This window comes from Rattus norvegicus, chromosome 4 (genome assembly GCF_021556685.1).
Source record: "Rattus norvegicus strain SHRSP/BbbUtx chromosome 4, alternate assembly SHRSP_T2T, whole genome shotgun sequence".
Lineage (NCBI taxonomy): Eukaryota > Metazoa > Chordata > Mammalia > Rodentia > Muridae > Rattus > Rattus norvegicus.
In genome coordinates this window covers 8,317,031-8,334,493 of record NC_141537.1, presented here as the reverse complement: position 1 = coordinate 8,334,493, position 17,463 = coordinate 8,317,031, and the positions used below count along the sequence as shown (strand labels likewise).

Genomic DNA, 17,463 nt, shown 5'->3' with positions numbered 1-17,463 from the left:
GGTGAGTCTTCAGAGGGCTGCTGGAACTGGGGTGAGTCTTCAGAGGGCTGCCAGGGCTGGGGTGAGTCTTCAGAGGGATGCTGGAACTGGGGTGAGTCTTCAGAGGGCTGCCAGGGCTGGGGTGTGTCTACAGTCACTGCACTAGAAAGCCACTAATTCCCATTTAATTGCCAGGCCTCTGGTAATCTGGCGTGCAGTTACTCTCAATAAACACATTCCCGCGGCAGCAGGAAGGCTTGCTGTAGAGATGGGATGAACAAAGAAAGAGCTGTGGGGTAATTTCCTGAGGTTTGATTCTTACCATCCCTGCCCATCCATCTCATGACACCAATGACCAAACCTCAGTGGCCATAGGAGCACAGCTATCCTGACTCCTCCCCTAGGGTTCTGTCCTTGAGGGTCTAGCAGGTCAGTTGAGTATGCTCTCACCTGAGCATGTCACCCACTTGGGTTGTGGAGCTGGCTCGGCAGTTAAAAGCACTGACTCTCTCCCAGAAGATCCAGGTTCAATTACCAACACCACAGGGCAGTTCACAGCTGTAAGTTTCAGAGGTTCCAACCTCTGAACGCCCTTTTCCGGCCTCTGTAGGCACCAGGCATCTATGCAAGCGAAACACCTACCCATACACATAAGATGAAAGGTAAACCTATCCACCCCAGTACATGGTGAAGCTGGCCTTTAGTGGCTTTCTATGTGGAATTCTGCCATCAGCAGGTACCTATGGGACCTGAGGAGATTCACACTCTTCTTGTGTAAGGTGAAGTTTGAGCTCCAGTCCAGAGATAGCCACAAAGCCGGTGACATGCCCAAAGGCCCACAAGAAGTTATTGTATACGCTCCCTCTGTAGACTTCCTACCTTTCCCTCCCACACGGCATCCACAGAAATGAAGAAACAGAACCAGGGCACACACTCGTCAGTCTCCTGCCCCAGCTGCCCCTGACCTGCCTATATTTTCCCTTTCCCCAGGCTTGCCAATGCAAATCTTGAAGCCGGCCACCTTCACTGACACAGCCCACTACCCTTTATTGCTCGTGGTGTAAGTATGACTGTCTCTCTCTCTTCTTTCCTTCCTTCCTTCTTTTCTTCCTTCCTTCCTTTCTTTTTCTCTCCCTCTCTCCCCCTCTCTTTCTCTCTTCCTTCCTTTCTCCTTCCCTCTTTCTCTCTCTCTCTCTCCTCTCTCTCTCTGTCTTCTCTCTCTCTTGTCTCTGTCTCTGTCTCTGTCTCTGTCTCTGTCTCTGTCTCTGTCTCTCTCTCTCTCTCTCTCTCTCTCTCTCTCTCCACATGCCTTCTTAAGACTCATCAGTACAAGAAGAGGGAACTTCTTCTTTCTTAGGGGGAGAAGTAGGGTAGATGATGTTATCTGTTTAGTTCTTAAGACAGATTGGCTTGTCAGCAAAGGACAGACTTTCCCTGTAGTTGCTGAAGACCCCTAGAGGTAGCAGCACAGTGGGGGGCCCCAGATACCAGTGGTGTGTTTTTATCATTGTAGAGAGATTGTGAGAACATTTCTGGCCTTAACAAGTATATAAAATCATGGCCCCATAAGATCGTATCATCTAGTGACATCTTCATATAGCTCAGTTTGATATTTACACACCAGCGTGTCCCAAAGGTGCAGTTCTCCGAACACACCCTCGCCCTTAACTGATACATAATAGTGACACAAGAGTGCCTCCCCCCGCCCCCACACACCCGTCTGTCCTGAACCTGTCCACAGCATGGGCTGCTTCCCATGGTGTAAATTCCCACTGGAAGGGCTTCGAAGCCACAGCATGGTGTCCTTAGAGGAGAAGGAAAGAGCCAAGTCCAGTGCCCCTCCCCCACAGTGAGAGCTCCCGGAGAAAGTGGGGAAGTCACTGGGCCAGCCTGGGTGTTGTTTCTTCCAACTTAACCATAAAGAAACTTTCTAAACCAAGGAGCAGCTGGAGGAATCCCGCATCTTGGGCACTCAGGTGACAGGCATTGGAGTGGGAGCAGATCAAACCCCAAGCAAGCAGGAAGAGCTTCACCATGTTGGAAATGCTCACCAAAGTTCAGGGGACATAGCTAAAGTGCTTGATACACCAATCAAGGGCCTGAGTTCCATCCCCAGAAATTATATTTTTAAAATGTAAGGTATGGTGACATGCTGCATAATCCCAGGCCTCAGGAAGAGAGTGGGATTGTCCCTGGACCTCTCAGCTAGGCCAGCCTAGCCCATGTGCTTGAGTTCCTGGCCAGTGAAAGACCCCAAGAGCACAAAACAAGTCATGTAGTGCCCGAGGAATAACACCAGAGTTGGCCTCTGGCCTACATGCATGTGGTGCCATAGGATTTGCTGAGGGGTATGAGCAGCTCACCCACCCTAGACAGCAGAACCAGAGGCTCAGGAGCAAACACAGGGCACCAGGGGAAGAGAAAGACACAGCTGCCCATGAGAAAGCTCCTCAGATGCGCTGTTTGCCAGCCACCATGCCGCACACTGAGAACCTACCTCTTCTAGGGATGGTACTCCAGGGAGTCAGAGCGTGTCAGAGAGGTTTGAAGTGACCTGGGAGACAGTGTTGGTGAGCAGCCATGGAGCAGTGGTGGTCAAGTGTGACGGCCGAGGCAGCGGCTTTCAGGGAACCAAGCTCTTGCACGAAGTACGGAGGCGGCTAGGCTTCCTGGAGGAGAAGGACCAGATGGAAGCTGTGAGGTGAGCAGCCATGCTGGCTGGGCAGGGGTGGGGCAGGGAAGGTGGAGAGGATGCTGTGTCTCAGCGGGGGCTGCACCTGGGGCAGGCTGGCTGCTGCTGCTGTCCACACATATCTCGTGCTTGCACTCACAAAGCCCTGTTCCCTTCCCTGTCTTCTGCTCTTACCTCATCCCATCTGACAGTGAGGCCCACTGACTCCTCCCTGTCATGGAGAAGCCAGGGAAAACATCCCAAGTTCTTTGGATGGAACCCATGAGCATGTAGTCCCTGGAGCCCCTTCCTCGGAGCTCAGGGATAAAAAAATAAGGGCTGTTTTTCTCTCATTCTCTAAAAGCAAGGAGTGAGCTCTCCAGCTGAGCAAAGACAACAGCAAACATGTTCTAGAAAAACATCATTGATGTCACTTCTCAACCCAGGAGCTCAGAGAGCAAGAGCCCAGCAATAGTTCTAAGGCTTGGCACCATCAGATCTAAGGGCAGATTTTCTTTGTGGAAGGAGAAGGTTGACACCAGCCCATCTCAGTAAATCCCTGAAGCTCTCTAGCTCTGAATGTCCTCTGCTTGCTCATATACTCTTGGAGCCCATGTGATGGGTGTAAAGTCCCCTGCATAAGGACAGTCACATAACCCAGCACCATATTGTAGAAGAGAAGATGGCAGGGAATGCAAGGGACGAGTCAAAAGGACTCTGGTGCTTCCGATGTTTCAGCTATCACCTGGCAGTTTCTCCAGAAGCCTCACAAGGGTGCTATACATTCAGAGTGTAAATACACAGTGAGCACCACATAAATAAAATCAATAAGCAACTGCATATAGAATCCCAAGATGGTTGGGGATTTGGCTCAGTGGTAGAGCGCTTGCCTAGCAAGCGCAAGGCCCTGGGTTCGGTCCCCAGCTCCAAAAAAAAAAAAAAAAAAAAAAAAAAAAATAGAATCCCAAGATCCTTCCTAATTTGAAGAAGTTCTTCACGCATGCTAGCGATCATCAATATAGCTCTGTAGACCACGGGCTACAGAGGAGGCTCACAGAAGCTCTCTTCCTTTCTCCCCTCTCCCTGCAGAACCATGCTGAAGGAGCAGTACATTGACAAGACTCGGGTAGCTGTGTTTGGGAAGGTGAGTCATGCTGTCTCCAGCCTGGGCATATGAGTCCCCGAGCACAGAGCCATGTAAGCCTCCTTGTGAGCCTTTTGAGATCACCTGTGGCCTTGGGGGAGGGAGAGAAAAGAGGAAGGGTTAGTGACTGTGGCTTTGTGGGGAGAGCTTATCTTCTGTCTTCGTCACATTGCCTGAAAGGAGGAAATAGGCCAGGATCTTGTCAGAGAGCTCCACTGAACTCTTCACTAATTCCCTGTGGAGCCTGGCAAGCTCTGATGGATACTCCGGGAGAGGAAGGAACAGGACCCAGGGTGTGGAGCTCTGTCTGTGTACAGCCACACTAATCCTCATGTTTTCTCTGATGGAAGGAAGGCTGTGGGTTCCCCACGGCTGAAGCACAGCCGTTTCCAACCCGGCAGTTCATCATGTGGCTTGGGCTGGCCCCTATGGGCTGTCATGGAGGCCCAATGATTGGAATCAGGTCTCCAAGGGCCACTTGTGTGGCCTAGTAGACCACCCTCCCCTCTTTATACAACCTAGACTGGAAACCCCTCCTGCACCTCCTGGCCCCTCCCCCTGGCCCCCAGCACAGCCCCTTCAGGGGAACCCAGCAGTCAGCATCAGAATACATACTACAGACTAGGGAGCATTGTATACTGGGGCCTGACAGCATTGCATGGGAGACTCCAGAAATAAGCCCAACAGAGCCCACCACTACTGAATTACTTTGTTCCTGGCTTTCACCAAACAAAACTACCTGACAAAAAGCAGCTTGAGGGAGAAATGATTTCTGTTGGTTTCTATGTTGGGGAAGCCATGGCAGCCATGGTAGTGAGAGCTAGAGTTATATGTCTGGAGTAAGGGTCAGGAAGAAGAGAAAACAGAGAGACTGAGGCCAGAAGGTTGGCTGTGGCTTTGCATCTAAACTGTGCTAGGACCCCAGGATCCCTTCTTCTTTAAAGAAGATACTCATGGCCCAGTGCCTGCCAGTTAGACTCATGTCTAAAAGGTTCCATGGTATCCCAGAAGAGTATTACTAGTTGGGGGCTGATGCTTAAAACATGAGCTTTAGAGTCATTTTATCTGAACCTGCAGAAGTGAGGCCACCGAGAGAGGCTCCAGTGGACTCTCTTCTTGGCTCAGAGATAGAACAGAGCCTGGAGATTGCCCCAAGGCTTGTTCTAGACACTCAATGCCTGTGTGGAGCCCAGAGCCAGCTGAATCACTGATAAACTTATTTGAGGGTCAATACCCACCACACCCCTTAGCCCTCACACACTGACTCCCCAACACCCTGGTGGTAGAAGTGAGGGAGTCAGAACCTGTGTCTTTATTAAGCTTCACTTTGTCCAAACACACACTAGTGTCCAGCTCGAAGGTGAGCTAGCCTGGCCTTTTTCCTCTGCCTCAGACAGTCCTGCTCACTGGGACCATGTCACTGTCTCTGGCCACAGGGTCATCTAGATGTCAGTGGGCTTTACCAGAGTGTAGCCCACTGAGTACACAGGCAGCCAAGCATGTCATGTGGAGAGGCACCATGTACCTACCGATGCCATCCATCCCCCACCCCGCCCCATCCCCAGCCTTGAATCTATCCTTCCCAGCTCTGTTGAGTGAGGCCACACTTCACTGAGTAGCCTGGGTCTGTCTGGGGTTTGTTTTGCTTTGTTCAAGCATGTCTTAAACAGAGGCTTTCTGCGCCTCCAACTTGGGTTCTCACTTCCCTTCTGTCCCATGAACCATCAACTTTTTATTACTATTATTGCACGGTATGGTCCTGGGTGCCATCGATCCTTTCAGTACTTCAGCTTTCTGTGGCCTTTCCTTTTGTTTCCTCATGAGTCTTCCTGCCACTTAGCTATATGTATCCCTTCCTTCCACAATGAGAGGGCTCAGAGCCAGAGAACCCTGTGCAGAAGTAGCTGTTCCCCACGGACAAGAGGACATCTGTGACTTGTATCCTGCCAGCACTGGCCAGAAGGGTTTACAGGAACATGCAGAGTCTATTGACAAAGCAATGGTACTTCCTGGAAAGTAATGTTCCGGGTGTGGTGTGCACATCTCTAACCCTGTCCTTGGGACTCTTACAGGGCAGGAAGGAGAGTTCAGGGCAGCCTGTGCTAAATAGTCCTGTCTACAGAAGTAGGAGAATGGGGAAGAGGAGGAGGGAGGAGAGAAGGAGAGAAAGAAAGTAGGAGGGAAAGAAAGAAGGAGAAAAGAAAACTGAAAAACTTTCATTATTATTTTAAAATATTGACAAGATTCTCCTGCCCTGCTTTAAAAGAAAAAAAACCACTACCACAGCACAGTATAACAACATGGACACACTATCAAACTAATGGGGAGATTGGCATGATGTGGATGTTACCCAGGCTTCATCAATTGTGAGGTTCTCCAAACTCCATGTTGCCAATGTCAGCACACCCAGGTTTGCACACATGCATACACATGCACATGTATTCATTTAGTTACATATGTGTACTTACTCTCACACATACATGTTTATCCAACATCGACATTTACACACTCATACACATATGTGCTCACATGTTCACATAAGTACACAGGCTCGCGATACACATACATACCTATGCAACTGTATTTTCAGCTGTATACCCATACATACATGCACACATGCACACTTGCATACATGTTCTTACGTTTCTTTGCTTATAGGGTCGCATATATACACAAGCTCACAAATGTTCACCTCTCTCTCTCTCTCTCTCTCTCTCTCTCTCTCTCTCACACACACACACACACACACACACACACACACTCACACACTCACTCATACACCCACATAGACAGTCATGTAAACCTTTTGTAACCTCCACTGTTCCCTGGTTCTGTCTGCCCATTTGTGCTCAGACAAGTGTCACATCCATCCCTTCCCCTTGACTCTTCTCGGCAGGCTTAACACTTAAGGGAAGCCACACAGTGATGGGCACAGCTTCAGCTAGGAGAACAAGCTGGGGTTCCCATGCCCAGCAATCAGGCCACATGGGTGCCAAGGCTCACTCTGCCTGCAGACACACACAAGGTTCATGAAGCCCTGAGTGACACCTGTTTCTCCAGCCCACCAGGAGGCCCCGTTCACCTTCTGTTACATCACAGAGACAGGCACTGGCTGTAAATGAGGAAGCAGGAAGGACAGCGGGCTGTCAGCTGGACTGCAGTGCTGGACACCAGCCTTCCTTAGTCACCACCCTAGGCAGGGGTTGCATCTCTGTCATTAGCACATTAACCTGGATCCCTGGGCACTGGGTCCTGAGAGGGGAGACTGTGTCACACAGGAAGCTGTTTAGTGTCTCTTTTACTGCCCAACAAGGATGTTTAAAGTTCAATTTTTTTAAAAAACTGCATGAACACACATGTTAGGGCTGGCCTTCCTGTCCTGGGGCCGCTTTCCTGCTGACTTGGGGAGGGTAACCCCCACTCCATGCCACTTTTCCTTCCTTCTTGTGTCTCCTAGGATTATGGTGGGTACCTGAGTACTTACATCCTCCCAGCCAAGGGAGAAAACCAAGGCCAGACTTTCACCTGCGGCTCTGCACTCTCTCCGATAACGGACTTCAAACTCTATGGTAAATGGCCTTGAGAAGGCCCAGGGCTGAGCTCGCAGCCTGGCTCCATCATCGCTGTGCCCAACAGCAAGCACCCCCCTGCCAGTGCGTGCTGACCCCCTGGGGCAGGAGGGAAGTCTCTAGTCAGTATGCAGAGTGGAGCTTCCCAGGAGCAGGACCAGAGCTGGGGGATAGGTTGTCAGGATGACGTTGTTGTGTGGTCCGACCACCTAGGGTAAGAGGGAGCCATCTGCCCAGGCAGATATGGCCCCAGAGTACACTGTTAGAGTCCTGGACCATGAGCTGTCCCCCTCTCTGGACATCCGTCCCTTTCTTTGTCAGTGTGTGGCTTGACAAGCAATACTGGACAGAAAGGCCTAAGTGACTCTGAGAATACATATCCTGTTCAGGGCTCCAGGGCACCAGGCTGGGAACCCCAAGGGACCCCATATTAAGTGGTGCCAAGAACCTGGATCCTTCTTGTCTCAGGTCTACCGGAGTACTGTGGGAGCTGATCTCTTCTTTGGGTGCCTCCTATGGATCATAGGCCCTTTCTTGGTACCTGTAGGCCTCATGAATCAGGCCAGAGTTGGGTAGGGCACTGGCCCAGCAGCCACTGAGGTTCATAAACCAGAGGTTGACAGCTTTAGTGCAAATTTCATTGGCCTTTCCATAAGAACATTACTGCTTCGATTCCTGATAACCTTCTCGTGAGAATGTTGTGTTATGTGTTGGGTTGTTCAAACTCAATGAGACTTTCTTAATTTCTTAATCATGCTATTCCAAATCTGCTTGATTCAAATATGCATGAATTGAACCACACCCACCCTTTTTTTCAGTGCTGAATATAGGACCCAGGGCTTCCTGCATGCTAGGCAAACACTGTCTCTGCCTAGCTCTCCAGCCCACCTGGGGCTTGATGAACCACGACTGGGAAGTCCCTTTCATTGCCCTCCTAACTCACAAAACACTGACACCCTGTGACACTGAGATGAGCTCTTCCTTTATCCCTGGTTGTCCTGGCAGAACAGTGCTATGGGGGCTCCCTCCTTCTCTGTCACCTGGCACACATCAAGTTATGTGCAGAACCAAGACCTGATGACTTAGAGAAACCCACCAGAAATGACACATTTTAAGCATCACACACACACACACACACACACACACACACACACACACACATGCACGCACTGTTTTGACTCCTATGCCATGACCCAGAAGATTTATCTTTTAACACCCAAAATTTAAGCCCAGAGTGGTGGTGCATAGATTTAAACCCTAGTACTCTGGAGGCAGAAACAAGCGGATTCTGGTGACTTCTGGCTTGCACATCCAGTTTCCCAACCTACTAAAACTGCAGTAATGAGACCTGGTCTCAAGACAAAACAAAACAAAACAAAAGGCTAACATTTGCCATGGCAGTGGCAGGGAGAAGGCCCCGTACTGCAACCTTAGTCCTTCCACTTGGGTTCTGCCCCAATGGAGCCCTGGAGACCAGAGATGACCCCTTCCCTCTGTCTCTGTCCAGCCTCAGCATTTTCCGAGAGGTACCTTGGCCTCCATGGACTCGACAACAGAGCGTATGAGGTATGTTTGACACACCTGCTATCTGGTAAGGCAGGGAACCAGTGACACTGGGCAATCTGCTTCATCCCACCCTTCCTCCTGCCCACGTCCAGCCACTCCCCCTTCCAAGGTTGTTCCTCTCCACCATCAAAACCTTGGGATCACCTTCCCACTGCCTTGAACTGGATTAATATGGTCTGCTCTTCTGCCCTCTGGCTTTGATGGGTGGGGCGAGAGATGAGAAAACCTGTGGAACCTCAGGATGTTGGGGCTCCCAATCCCCACATCGAGGACCGTTCCCCTGTGCCAGGGTAAACTGTGACCTATGCTTCTTACTGCAGCCCAGCCACCATGTTTCAAGCTATGAACAGGCAGAAGGCTAGCATCCTGTGGTCAGGCAGGACTCTGCATGGATAGAGGGACAAGCTTGTTCAGTGTCGCAGGATGACAGGATGGCCCTCCAAGGCCACCTGTGCTTGTCTCCTTTCCCCTTCTCCTGAAGGGAGTTGCTGGTTTACCATGCTGGAGTCTATGTTTCCCCTTTTCTCTGGGAGGCCTGGCATTTCCCTCCACTTCCCACTGCCCACCTGCTCCCTGACCCCATCCCTCAGCTAACCCTGCCCCCCTGTCCCACACATGCAGATGACCAAGCTGGCACACAGAGTGTCAGCACTGGAGGACCAGCAGTTCCTGATCATCCATGCTACGGCTGACGGTGAGGACAGAGTCCCCCACCCCCTCCCCTGTGCTGAAGATCACCTGGTGGTGCTGTGAGCTTGGGCCAATGTTTGCTTCTGTTTTCTTCTACAGAAAAAATCCATTTCCAGCACACAGCAGAGCTCATCACGCAGCTAATCAAGGGAAAGGCCAATTACAGCTTACAGGTACGAAATGCTGCCTGTTAGGTTCAATACTTAAAGCAAGGAGGCCCTTGTCGGGGGCTGGAGAGATGGCTCAGTGATTAAGAGCACTGGCTGCTCTTCCAGAGGTCCTGAGTTCAATTCCCAGCAACCACATGGTGGCTCACAACCATCTGTAATGAGATCTGATGCCCTCTTCTGGTGTGTCTGAAGACAGCAACAGTGTACTCATATACATAAAATAAATATTTTTTAAAAAAGGAAGGGGGGTTGGGGATTTGGCTCAGTGGTAGAGCGCTTGCCTAGCAAGCACAAGGTCCTGGGTTCGGTCCCAAGCTCCGAGAAAAAGAAAAGAAAACAAAAAAAAAAAAAAAAAAAAAAAAGGAAGGTCCTTGTCGTCAGTACAGGGCTGAGTGGGGTCCACAGCAGATCACCTAAGTCCCCTTCATCTGACAGCAACTCAGCTCTCTATACAAGTCACCACCATTCATTCCACTCGAGCCTCTTCTAAGTAGTGAGAAAGGCCAAGCCAGCATATGCACTCCCAAGCAGTGTAATGTAGGTGTAGGCCTGAGGTGCAGCATGGGTGGCCCCTGTGAGTGCGACCCAATCACCCCTACCACTATGGCTGCAGTAGAACTATCTGTCTCAAAGCCCAAACCCAGGCAGACTTCACTGTATCCATTCCTGCCTCCTCCCAGGGATGCATAGGGATGGTACAGGAAACTGTTCTCATGTCCTTCTTGCCCTCTGGTTCCTTTGATAAGACAGCTACAACCTCTTCGTCTTTGGAAATGCAGAGGCAAACCCCACACTGTCTCCCTCAGACAGTGTCTGTCTGGTTAGAGCACCCTGCCTGTGCATTCAGCATCTACTGCTCTGTGGCAGCCTTGTATGTGGGTTGAATTAGGAAGAGGCCTTGGCCTGAGGGTTGTTGAATGGTGTGGAGGGCTTGGTTACATTATATTCCAGGCTTCGATGCACTCATGATTTGTTGAGTACACTCTATACACATAATGGCACTTGTGCCTAGAAAGGGACTCACCTGGGGCCATGCAAGGCAACGCAACAGATGCCCTCTCAAGGACTCAAGAGTTTGCAGTCACAGCAAGCTACCTTACTGCCTTCTGTACATCTTGTGAGTTAAACATACATATTCCAGGCATTTTAAAGAAAAGATGATGTTACCCTCAAAGGCATGAGAAGAATACAGGATTCAGAATGAGACTGGGTCAGAGAAAAAGCAAGATTCCAAGTCAGGCTTGGCTTCTATGCTCATGCATTCAGGATTAGCACAGCGCTAACCTAGAGGCTAGGCTATGTCATTGCACTGGCCATGTACAAAAGAACCAGTCTGCATGGTGTATCTGTAGTATTCAGTTCTCACAAAACATTCTGAACCAGACTTCATTCAGTTGTCCTTCCCACATTACCTGGACCCAAGACACAGCCCAGTGAGTGTACACCAAGTCTGCATGTGAGGGTCCAGGAAGGAGGTGACCTGGGGCTCATTCCCATTCTCAGAGAACCACTTTAGCCAGAAGTCTGTTTTTTCTCTGTCTGTCTGTCTTCTGTTTGTATCTGTCTGTCTGTCTATCTCTGTGTTTCTGTCTCTGTCTCTGTCTATGTGTCTTTCTTAGTCTTTCTGCCTCTGTCTCCTTGTCCTTAGCCTTTGTCTTTGTCGGTCTTTGTCTGTGTGTGTCTGTGTATGTTTGTCAATATCTCTCTCTCTCTCTCTCTCTCTCTCTCTCTCTCTCTCTCTCTCTCTCCTCTCTCTCTCTCCCCCTCTCTTCCTCCCTCCCCTCTTCTTTGTATTTGTATGCGTGTGTGTGTGTGTGTGTGTGTGTGTGTGTGTGTGTGTGTGTGTCCCTGTAGCTCTCGAATTTTATCCTCAGGTTGTAAATTAGGATAAGTAGCTCTGGCCAGAGAGTCTGCTTAATGAGTTTTCTCACCCAATCCTTACTATACCCACTGCCCTTGGTGAAGGGAAGAAAGGTGCCAAGGGAGGAGCTCTTGGGGAGACCGATCAGGTTCTATGACCTGCTAGGGCTGCAAAGGTCACTGCAGCTAGACTTCAGAGTGTGGGCCCTGGCTTTTCCTACACTGCATATCCTCCATGCCTCCAGCAAATTAGTCTCTTAAGGAGAGCAAAGCATGGGTGAGAAACTGCTCTCTTCTCTCTTCGCAGATATACCCAGATGAAAACCTCTCTCTTCTCCCTTTGCAGATATACCCAGATGAAAACCTCTCTCTTCTCCCTTTGCAGATATACCCAGATGAAAACCTCTCTCTTCTCCCTTTGCAGATATACCCAGATGAAAGTCACTACTTTCACAGCGTGGCGCTCAAACAGCACCTGTACAGGTCCATCATCGGATTCTTTGTGGAATGTTTCAGGATCCAGGACAAGCTACCTACAGCCACAGCGAAAGAGGACGAGGAGGAGGACTAACCACGCTTGAGACCTAAACACAGACATGGCTCTTTCTACAACAATATGCAACTGAGGAATCCCCCACCACCACCCTCCCTCCAAGGGCAGTAGGAGTGGAGGTGCCGGCATTCCATAGCATGTGTCTCCATACCGAAGGCCATTTGGTGGTGGGCGCCAAGCTCCAGGTGGAAGTGGGTCAGCCTGGAACAACCCCGTCTCAGCAGCATGGCCTATTCCTGGCCCCCAGTGACTGGCACATCCCATGTCCCTCCCCCAAGGGACAAAGTGAAGGACAGATGACAGTGAGGGCACACTTTGAGACCCAGAAAACCGGCCCTTATGTTCAAGCTTTCTCTCTGTAGCCTTGAAACCCACCTTCTGCATTCACACACTGCATTCCTGTTCCCGCCTGTGAGTCCTGTCTGGCTTCCTGTCTGACAGAGCTGTGCTGTGGGAACCGGACCGCATGGTTGTCTCTGCAGTGCCTGGCCCCTCTCTGTTGTTAGAAAAGCCCCCACTGTTCCTATCTGCACCCAAAAAACAGGTCTTTCATGTACAAAGTAAGACTATAGCTCTGCCCATGGTTAACCTTGTAGAACTGCTTTGTGTTTTTCTATGGTTTAACTGGATACCCCACCGTCTCCACCCTGGACTGTCTCACTCTGAGTTTCTTTCTGTCTTTTGTTGTTTTACTTGCCATGTTGCTTGTTTGGATAAAGAGAGTTTTCTGGAACACCCACTGTCTCTGTTAAACCTGGGGGAGTTACTGCAGACACCAAGGGCACAGAGCACCCAGCAGCCCTCACTGAAAGCCAATCGGTGGCTCCTGAGTGGCGCTAGGACTCGCCTCTGGATCCACTACCCATCACATGTGTCCTTACAACTGCTACCCTTCCCCCTCAATCAGCTGTTCAGTCTTTTCAGGTGACATTTGCTTAAAAACCACAAGACAGAATATTGGGTTCCACTCCTAGGTTTGCCAAGTAAGCCAACGCCATGAGTATCCCACAGGCAGTGTGGGAGAACTCCCTGTCAGCACCAGCCCCAGAGATGGCTCCTCCCTCCTGCTCTGATAATGAGGTTGGTGAGTTTCCTCCAACCTCATCAGCCCTGTAAGATACACACCAATCAGATATGTGACCCCTGTCACCATGTATATTTTATTCCGTTGTATATAAAGCAAGAAACATGTGTCTGGCATCTGTGCAACCCACCCCCTCTGAGGCACTAACCTTGTGTTGAGCTTGCATGCAGACACCTCTCTGGCTGACCTGGCCTCTCCAAAAGTGCTAGTTTGAAGTATACCGATCACCATGACTCCCTCTTGGGGTCGTTGACGACCCGTATGTCAGTTTTCATTGTCCCAGGAACTCTGTCCTCAGAGACATGTCCATGTCGATTATTTTTGTTGTTGATGATGTTTGGGGGCTTTGGTTCTGTCCACATGAGCTTGGATCATTGGTTCTGGTTAGGTTGGAAGAGTTGCCTCCTGGGGCTTTCCATTGGCGAGGAGGGACCTCGTGCTGACAGACAGAATATGCTTTCACTGCTTCGACAGGTTTGGCAAAGCCCCAGGAGTCCTGAAAGGGGAGCCAACTCTGGCTGCAAGAAGGGTTGGGGGCCACAGGGATGTGGCATGGTAGCGTCTGTCATCCATGGAATAAAACATTATTTTACCACTCAGGTTGTTTTTTTCTTACTTTCCTCCATTGGCTCCTGTCTTAGTCAGGGTTTCTATTCCTGCACAAACATCAAGAAGCAAGTTGGGAAGGAAAGGGTTTATTCAGTGTACACTTCCACATCACTGTTCATCACCAAAGGAAGTCAGGACTGGAACACCTGGAGGCAGGAGCTGATGCAGAGGCCATGGGGGGATGTTACTCATTGGCTTGCTTCCCTTGGCTTGCTCAGCTCGCTCTCTTATAGAACCCAGGACTACCTAGGGATGGCACCATCTACAATAGGCTGGGCCTTCTGCACTTGATCACTAATTGAGAAAATGCCTTATAGCTGGATGTCATGGAGGCATTTCCTCAAGGGAGGCTCCTTTCTCTCTGATAACTCCAGCTTGTGTCAAGATGACACACAAGACCAGCCAGAACAGCTCCCATCAGGAATTGGGCAGGGCTTCAAGACATGGGTTTTTGGTGCAATAAATGAAGGAAATGTTTCCTTTTCCCACACTAGGCATCAGTAGCTCCTTAGGGAGAGTAGGACTTCCTATGTCCCTCCCACATCTATGACAGAATACTAGCAGCCCAGCCTTGTGCTTGTAACCAAGCTGCTGTGAGTCAGCTCTGTGTGTGTAACAGACATTTCTTACCTAGGAAGCAGCATTTCCCAGCCTCTCCATCCTCTGGCTCTTCTAGACATAGCTTCCATCTTAAATGATGTTTAAGATCATTAACCCTGGAGGGGATGACATAGAGACCTCATTTAAAGATGAGCACACAACAATGTCTTCTTCTCGGGACTCTGGTCCATCACAAGGCCCACAGCAAAAGAAGCTCCTCTGACCAAAGCCATTAGCAGCACTGACTTATGGGCATCATAAACAATGAGAAGGTAATTTAAGGCACACAGCATATCCATTTAGCTAAACAACAGTAGTAGCTTCCCAGCAGAGCCTCTGCCCACCCAGCCATGGCTTTTTACCAGGTTTACAGTATACGAGTTCCCTCTGGTGGAACCGGCCTCGGATACAAACAGAAAGTGGTTGGTCATCCCCTTAACAATCATGCCACTTTTACATCACTGAGCACATCTGTCCTGGCTGCGTGCTGGGACACAGACTGTTACTGATGGCCTTTCTCCCCCAGCAGCCTGCGCTCTGGCACTGTGAAAGCAAGCCATGCTGACAGTTCAACTCCAGCTCTATTCTGGCTGTGCCTAGAAACCAGAATGTGCAGTGTCTTTGGCAAAACACGTTTGAAATACTGACTGATTCCCCAATTGATATACGGAGAGTCCTGAATACATCGAGTAAAACCCATACACACTGGGGGCTGGGCACGGGGCTACACGTGACATCCCAGCACTTGGAAAGGAGAGAGTGGAGTCCAAAGTGCTTCTTAACAAGCTCAAGGCCACAGGGGGAAAACAGGAAAAGGAAGACAAGAAAGGAGAGAGGATGTGGAGGAGGGTGGGGAGGAGGAGGACAAGAGGGGCTGGAGAGATGGTTAAGACCACTAGCTGTTTTACAGCAAGATCAGGGTTTGATTCCCAGCACCCACATGGTAGCTCACAACCATCTGAACTCAGGATCTAGCACCCTCTTCTGGCCTGTGTGGGCACCAGGTATTCATAGGTTTCCCATACACACACGCAGGCAAGACACCTACACAGATTAAAAAGTACATTTAAAGAAAGAAGAGAAAGAAAAGAAAGAGGACTGGAGGGAAGGGGAGGAGAGGAGGGAAGGAGGGGAGGAGGGAGCAGGGGAAGGAGGGGAAGGTAGGGTGTGGTTCCCACCACAGGTTCTCAGAGCCTGCTCCTGCAAGCCCAGAAGGGTCAAGGAGCAGACATCGAAAAATGGGAAGTCTTCCACAAACCAGAAATAAAAGCACGAGGAGGTGGGGGGTTGTCAGGGACTCCCTGGAGAAGGTAACATTTAAGACAAGGTTGAGGCCAGGTGGGTAGTGAAATTACCCAGGAAGTGAGTGATGGCACAGAAGCCCCCTGCCCAAGAGCCCCAGTGTTGTCAGGGTGCCAAGGAAGTCAAGATGGAGGCAGGAAAAGAGCCTGGCCTGGTGAAGCCTCCCAAGGACATCCACCACAGCCTGTCTTACCTCAAGGGCCAGCACAGACCCCCTTCTGTGGACTCACCCTGATGGCGTTCGTGTGTGTGCGCGTGTGTATGTGTGTGTGCGTGCATGTATGTGTGTGTGCGTGCATGTATGTGTGTGTGCGTGCGTGTGTGTATGTGCGTGTGCGTGTGTGTGTGTGTGCGTGCGTGTGTGCGTTGCTGCTGAAGGCAGCTCTGCCCATCTTGCCATGGCTATGCTGTCTCCCAGCCCCACTTCCTTCCTTGCTGCCCCTGGGGAGTTAGAAATCACACACACACACACACACACACACACACACACACACACACACACACACACCTCTGCCTTACTGGCTCAGTCACTGAGACAAGGCATGAAACAGGATCCCTACAGTCAGCTCCCTAGAAGTTTTCTGTGAGGGCCCTTCCCACACTGGAGTGTAACCATGAAGCCAGTCATAGTGGAAGAGACAGTGTTCAGAGAAGGCAAGAGGCTCTACAGTTCCTGTGGACATCTGACCCTCCCTCCTGCTCCCTCTCCCACCCCTCTGTTCCTCTTGGTCTGACTCTTGCAATTTAATCTAGGTAACTCAGCTGCCATCTTGTGAAGACATCCCCATGACCCTAAGCTGAGCTCCGGTGACTATGAGGCAGGTAGATAAGGAGTGACCTTGAACAGGCACTCCCAGCTCCGTGGTATTTTGTGAGGGCTGCAATCCCCAGGACCAGCTTGATGCAGTTTCAATGGACCCTAGGCTGGAAACACATGGAAACCAAGTGGATCTCTGACACTCTGAAACTAGATCATAAATACATATTGTTCTGAGCTGACAAATGTTTACTCCAACATTGACACTCACCTTGAGTCCCCAGTGCAGGCGGCTATATCTGAGCTGCTTCGTGGGACCCAGGGATTCCCTTGACCTGGTCCTAAGACACCAAAGTTCTTGCCTATGCAAACCCTCTATGATTGTGCCATCTGGGTAGACAGTGGGAGAAGCTCTATGGCAGGACTGTCTGCACCCTGTGGCCCTGGCTTGCCCTTTAGTTGCAGACAGTTTCTTCTGTGTCAGTCAGAGTCACACAAGCCAGCAAAGACCTTGACATTCAGTTTTATATGGCTAAATGTCCCTTAATGGCAGACAGGGCTGGCTTCATTTCATATCAGTTAATAGAATCTCACAGCTCTGGGGCTGATCTGACAGCTGCTAGCAGCTACAGAGCCAGAGAAATGGCAGCCAGGCCCCCTCTATGTGTTCAGTGTAAAGTCAAGCCATGAATTCCCAAGATCGCCTGCCTTGACATGCTATAGCTCAGCTCCCTGTGATGTGTCACCCTTGCTAACTGGTATTTCTCCAGCCAGACTGAAGTCTTCACATTTCCCAGAAACAGTGTCACACATGACTGTCACAGAGAAAGAAGTGACCACAGCAAGCTAGCTGCTCTGTTCCACTTGTGTCTAAGACCCCTTAAATAATACATCAGATGTTACTAACTC

General features: G+C 50.2%; 1 protein-coding gene across 6 annotated transcripts in view; it reads left to right on the top strand.

Annotated features, from left to right (window-relative positions):
* Dpp6 (dipeptidyl peptidase like 6) overlaps nt 1–13,881 on the top strand; it is a 906,096-nt gene extending 892,215 nt beyond the window's left edge. For 5 of the 6 annotated variants that reach the window (XM_087656307.1, XM_087656309.1, XM_087656310.1 and 2 more), the window contains exons 19-26: nt 970–1,039; nt 2,486–2,680; nt 3,740–3,794; nt 7,252–7,363; nt 8,871–8,929; nt 9,551–9,623; nt 9,719–9,792; nt 12,074–13,881. In XM_087656307.1, coding sequence (XP_087512433.1) covers nt 970–1,039; nt 2,486–2,680; nt 3,740–3,794; nt 7,252–7,363; nt 8,871–8,929; nt 9,551–9,623; nt 9,719–9,792; nt 12,074–12,220 — 785 coding nt within the window. In that variant the 3' untranslated portion in view covers nt 12,221–13,881. 6 annotated transcript variants of the gene reach the window in all.
* The last annotated feature ends 3,582 nt before the right edge of the window (nt 13,882–17,463 follow it).